At 40.0% G+C, this 5,949-nt stretch overlaps 2 protein-coding genes across 2 annotated transcripts; one reads left to right on the top strand and one right to left on the bottom strand.

Annotated features, from left to right (window-relative positions):
• Window positions 1-1,801: 1,801 nt before the first annotated feature.
• Window positions 1,802-3,769, top strand: SARC_11721 (hypothetical protein; the record flags this gene model as incomplete). The annotated part of the gene is made up of 3 exons (XM_014294190.1): window positions 1,802-2,428; window positions 2,844-3,119; window positions 3,719-3,769. 3 exons carry the CDS (start codon window positions 1,802-1,804, stop codon window positions 3,767-3,769), a joined length of 954 nt encoding a protein of 317 aa, XP_014149665.1.
• A 738-nt stretch (window positions 3,770-4,507) lies between these two features.
• On the bottom strand, window positions 4,508-5,311 carry SARC_11720 (rpsU-divergently transcribed protein; the record flags this gene model as incomplete). Its single annotated transcript, XM_014294189.1, has 3 exons — window positions 4,508-4,738; window positions 5,005-5,112; window positions 5,240-5,311. 3 exons carry the CDS (start codon window positions 5,309-5,311, stop codon window positions 4,508-4,510), a joined length of 411 nt encoding a protein of 136 aa, XP_014149664.1.
• Between the last annotated feature and the right edge of the window lie 638 nt (window positions 5,312-5,949).

Raw genomic sequence — 5,949 nt, 5'->3', positions numbered from 1 at the left:
ATATTGTCCATATTGAGATCATACAAGCTCTTTTCAAAATTCCAACTGGAGTGTATCAAATACTACACATACATAAATTATAATCTTCTAAATGAGACAGGCTATAATCGATAAATACTTGAAAAAATTTAAACAAGAGGATTTGACGTTCACTAACATCTACGCGCGAGTATTTAAAAAAAATAGAAATAGGAAGCAAGTCAGCGAGGGCGGTTCCATGGGTGACTCTACTAGAGCTGACTATTTACTGACTACTGAGTACATTTTTACTGACTAGAGTGACTACTGGAGTACTGACAGAAACTGGAAACAGAGAGGTGGTATTTTAGTAGGGTACATACATACTTAAAACCCCAGAGTTGGAGTACCATAGTTTTATAAAAGAAAGAAAACCACGTTTTTTCTGCAATATTGGACCCTCCTGATATCATAGACTTGGTTTAATATTTTGTTTTGTTATTTACAAATAGAATAGCTCTGAAGAATACAAAAAGGTCATTTGTTCGGTTCTGGATATGGTTGTCATTTGAGCCAATGAATATATGAGAAAGTAAGTTGTCCACGTGCCGGAAAAAGAATTGTTTTGTTTGGACTAATAGGGTAACTAGGGAGTTTTATCGTGCTGACCGGTAAAAAAATAGATTAAAAAAAATTGTATTTATCGAAGTCGTCAATATCGTGACTCGGCCTGCGGCCAGGCCCAGCTGACTCTCAGACTCTGCCCCTGTAAGGCTAAGCTGTTAAAAAAAAGAAAGGCCTCCATGAGGCTCCAGACCCCAGCCCTGCACTGGTAAAAATTCGATGCCAATTTCCTGCACCAGGACCAAAATATGATATATCAGCCAAATTTGGTAGATATATCTCAAATCGATTTTTGCAAATCTTCTGTTTTGTCTGGAAATGTGAAAAGATTTGCAAAAAGATTCTAAAATATTTTGCTGCTGAATGTTCATTGGTGAATTTCATAAAAAATCACTATTTCTTGTTGTGTGTGGATTCTGTGGAAGTTTCGAGTCTCAGATAGCTCACAGCTGAGGGGAGTTGTGAGTCGTGACTAGTGAGATGTCCACTTTTCCACTCTGGGAGTGAGGAGTCCAAACTCCAAACTCCAAAGTCTAAAACTCCAAACTCAAAATTGAAAAAAAAACAAAAGTGGCATCCACTCCAATCAATATCGACAACTAAAAATAAAAATCGGATTTTTTTTCTCAATATTTTTTTTTACAGAGAGGGAGTGGGTGTGTGTCAGACTCTCAGTGTAGAATTGTAGGACTTAAAAGTGTTAAATAAATAGGGACTCCAGGGACAGGGAGTCTGAAGGCAGAGCAGAGTGGCAGACACAATCTGATCCTGAGGACAATAGGACAAAAGGCCGCTGTGAGCTCCTATTCTATGATGGCCCTTGCCCAGTTTGTTTTGTTGTTGTCACAGACACGCAGTGTCAAAGCAGCTAAAAATAAGATAGTTGACATCATTTCATATTTTAAAATATGCTTTGGACGGCAAAGGACGCATCGAGTGTGATACCGTGGACTCTCTCTCTTGGAGGCGGTGGAGAGTGGGCCAGTGGGGACTGGGTGTGGGAGTGACCCTCTGGCCTCTTCTGGAGGCTCTGCTGAAGCAAACCGCCAAAGACTCATTGACTCTTAGTCTCTTTCAGAAGTGACAGCCTGATGACAGGCCGACAGCTCTCGTCTTGCAGTTTTGTGTTAATATCGAATTCCCATTCAATATAAGATCGATCCATCCAAAACGAGTACGCACTTCACCTGACTGTATTATAGAGATAGTATCCGTCACGATGGCTAAGAAAGGGGAGAAGAAATCGTTTCTCATGCACGTGGTTGCAGGCGGCGGCGCCGGGGCCACAGAGTCACTTATTTGCCATCCGCTCGACACCATTAAGACGCGCATGCAGCTGTCACAGTCGGTGGGTCGACCGCTCAGTCCATTCGCAACGGCGTCTCGTATCGTTGCACGCGAGGGTGTTAGATCGTTATACAAAGGTCTCGTACCGGTAGTATGTGGTATTATTCCAAAGATGTCCATTCGTTTCTCCTCGTTTGAATTTTACAAGGAAATCCAGGCTGATGCGGCTGGTAACGTATCCACAAGCGCAACATTCGTGGCTGGACTAGCTGCTGGTGTAACAGAAGCTGTAATGGTAGTCACTCCCGTAGAAGTGGTGAAGATTAGGTTGCAGGCTCAGACAAGCTCTATGTCCGATCCCTCAGACTGGAGCAGGCGGAAGTACAAGGGCATGTGGCACGCTGCGTACTGCATTGTAAAGGAAGAGGGCCCTAGTGCGTTGTACAAGGGAGTTATACCTACAGTATTGCGCCAAGCGTCCAACCAGGCAGCCAATTTCACTGCATATCAGGAGATCAAGAAGCGTATGATCTCATACCAAGGTGTCGAAGAATTGCAGGTAAATATATTTCGATTTCCAATTATTTGTTTATTGATGAGATAATTTCGAGCTAATGCACACTCCAAACACGCAATTCCAGGCAATGTCTTTGTATGCGGTATTATACCACAGTCTTGGGTAGTTCAATTGATCTACAATCCAATTATAGGCATACAGTTTGCTACTGGATAGTAAACTCTCAATTGATGGCGGAATACAATCCTATTTTCATAAAAAAATGGACACTCCAAAAACACATTCAGGTGATGCGTGTGTTTGTAAGAAACGACAAAGAGTATAATTTCACAACAGCGAATACATATATGTATTACTATGTACGATATCCTACCCCTACCTAATCTCTTTGGAGGGGTCATTGGGCGGTATTCATTTTTTTCTCACGAAAATCCGCTATTATACTATACTATCACAGCCTTGGCAACATCTTATGATTGGTGGGTTCAGTGGTGCTATGGGACCGCTATGCAACTCTCCTCTTGATGTTATTAAGACTCGTCTGCAAAAGCAGACGATTGTCAAAGGACAAAAGCCCAAATACGACGGTGTAACCGGAGCCATCTCAACCATGTTCAGGGAAGAGGGTATCCGCGCATTCTACAAGGGACTTTCTCCTCGTCTGATGCGTATTGTTCCCGGACAGGCAATCACATTCATGACATACGAAGCCATCTCGAAGCAATTATACGAAGTATGTGTCCTTTGCCACACGTATTAAGCTTAGAAGTTGCTATGTGTATGCATTCTTGAAAGTCCGTATATGCAACACAATTATAAGTGACGAAGAGTACTTTCATATCAACATTGCGGTTATATTGCGTTGTTTTAGACGTCGCAGTTAATACACGAATACCTTGATACGTCACGTTACAGCTTTAAATTTTCTTTAATCCTGTGTGCGATGCATATACTGAACAATTTAGTATAACAATACAGTCCCGTGTGTATATCAAGCGATGTTTTGTCCGGCCACTGTACCATAACTTCGCAAAAGAATGTGATCGTAAGATTTTTAGAATGTCCTGGTAAGGGTAGCAGTTTTCGTTGCGTATGCTAATGCTGATGACATCGTAAATCTGTACCCAAATGCGTATTCTTCCGCACAATGGCGATTCTAAGACTAACCAACCCCTCAGTTTAGGCGCCTATGCGTTGCACCTTTTTAATAGAACACGTCTAGCTCATATTTCATATTGAAAAGTCTGCCCTGTAATATCTAGTCTCTTGCACATATACCATTAGTACTATCAGAAAACTAAAACTTCTTAATCAATTACATTTGCTTGACAGTACCCCGCATTCCGAGTGGGAGTGGATGTTGCTGCTGGTGAGCTTAAATAAATGGAAACTTCCTGAGAAGTCTCGGCAATTGCCTGACACGCTGGATACACGCCGAGCTGGATACACGCCAATTAATATTGGTGACAACTATCCAGTATTTATTAGTGTCATTACAGCCATTAAATTTAGATACGTGTTGAACACGTGCGTGTACAAAATTATAACGAAAAATTGCTTCTCCCATGCTTTATAAAGTCTAAAGTGAGGAGGCAATTTGCGTTGGCAGCTTTTCGTGCATTTTCCGAATTGCAGGCTGAGTTCTGTTGGGTTGGTATTTTATACGAGAACGACAATCTCACCCACACATTGAATACGCGAAAACATTCTGCATATAATATTTATCCGTGAAATATATATCATCGACCATGCGAGTGGAATATAATTTTACACCGGTTGGATATATAGCTCGTCTCAATCATCGCCGGCTTCCGAAACCGGCCATATTTTGAGCCTGATGTGACGAAGGTTAAACAATAAGTAAGTCTGCGTACAGAAAGGATTCGCAATACACTCGCGATAAAATATCAAAGAAAACAGCACTACCATGCAAAACCGGTACTCTCTCACACAGGGATCGAACTCGCTTACAGTTTGTACAGCGGCGCTGAGCGTTGCTGCCGATAGGCCTAAGGTATCTTCAATCTGTAGTTCAGAATAAGTTATACGTATCAGAGCCTTAACTATGTGGTTCATACGTCACATGTTTTATAAAGACAGTTTAAATCAGTAGGACTTATTTTAAGTAAGCGATAGCGCAGATAGGTATATGTATCCGAACTCACTCGACACAGCGTGCATAGAAAACCCGAATACCTGTTGTGTAGTGTTCTGAACTTTCGACAAATCATCCAGGCGCTGATCGAGAAATTGATAAGTCGCTTCAAAGTGAGGAGATCTGTCCTGGGTCATGAACATCTCGGTTGCGGTGTACACAGTGGAGAGCGCCGTTCGCCCCGTGTACCAGTCAAACTGCATAGTTGTAAAATAGATTAGCCCGATAAAAACGTTCGAATTAATGGAGTTTAATATCCATGGGTAACGTAGAGTATAACTGGTGCCAGGACGAGACAACGTAAAAACAAATAAATACAGATGACCGCAAACATAAAAATACATACCAAGATTCACTTGTGCGCCCCTACCATGATAAAAGCTGGGATAAGGGTTGACTACTGGCATAGATTAAACAAAATAAAGTGCATATGTCTGCACAAATATGTATTGAGGGTACATACATTGGTCGCGTCATTCCCAGCGTAGTAGGAAATTTCATTGATGTCAGTGTGTAGGGCTCCCAGCAGGCTTTGAATGTAATGAGGGGACATTTTCATTGCAACGAGTGCCTGCAAAGGAGAACAGGCCAAGAATGAGTACTGTAATATTCACATATATTATATATCCAATTAAAAGCAGCACCAATACGCATAGAATCAATAGGAGCACAAGCCACAGAAAGGCCATCATACACACCTCTGGCCACTTGTGCGCATAGGGTTCTGTCATGGCCAATCGCAACCGCATGGCGTACTTCAGACGCTCCATCTTTTCAACGTCACTTGAGCGGTCGAAAAATAATAAAACGTGAGGATGAGAGGAAAGTTTTGATCAAAGTGAACATACAAAGATCAATCTGGAAAATGAAGAAAAACGTCTTGCAACCAGCGCAATTGGTAGCGGTTTTGTATTTCAGAATGCCTTTATTCGGTAAAACCCCAACATTGTAATCTCGCAGATATATTTGTATACCGAGTATATATATAGTATACACATAATACATACATATATAAATATACAACACACACAAACACACACATATACATACATACACACACAAACATATATATATTATATATATATATGTATAAATATATATACATACATAAAATATACACACACACACACATATATGTATATGTATATACATATATATATATATATATATATACATACATAGATATATTATATTATATATACATAGATATATATAAATGTATATATATATATACTTACATATATATATATAAATATATATATATATGTATCAATTGGTAGCGGCTTTGTATTTCAGAATGCCTCTATTCGGTACAATACCAACATTGTAATCTCGCAGATATATTTCTATATTCGAGTATATATATATATATATATATATATACACATACACATATTATATGTATATG

This window comes from Sphaeroforma arctica, assembly GCF_001186125.1.
Source record: "Sphaeroforma arctica JP610 unplaced genomic scaffold supercont1.1840, whole genome shotgun sequence".
Lineage (NCBI taxonomy): Eukaryota > Ichthyosporea > Ichthyophonida > Sphaeroforma > Sphaeroforma arctica.
Note: the sequence above shows the minus strand (reverse complement) of the source record. Positions and strands in the feature narration are given on the sequence as shown.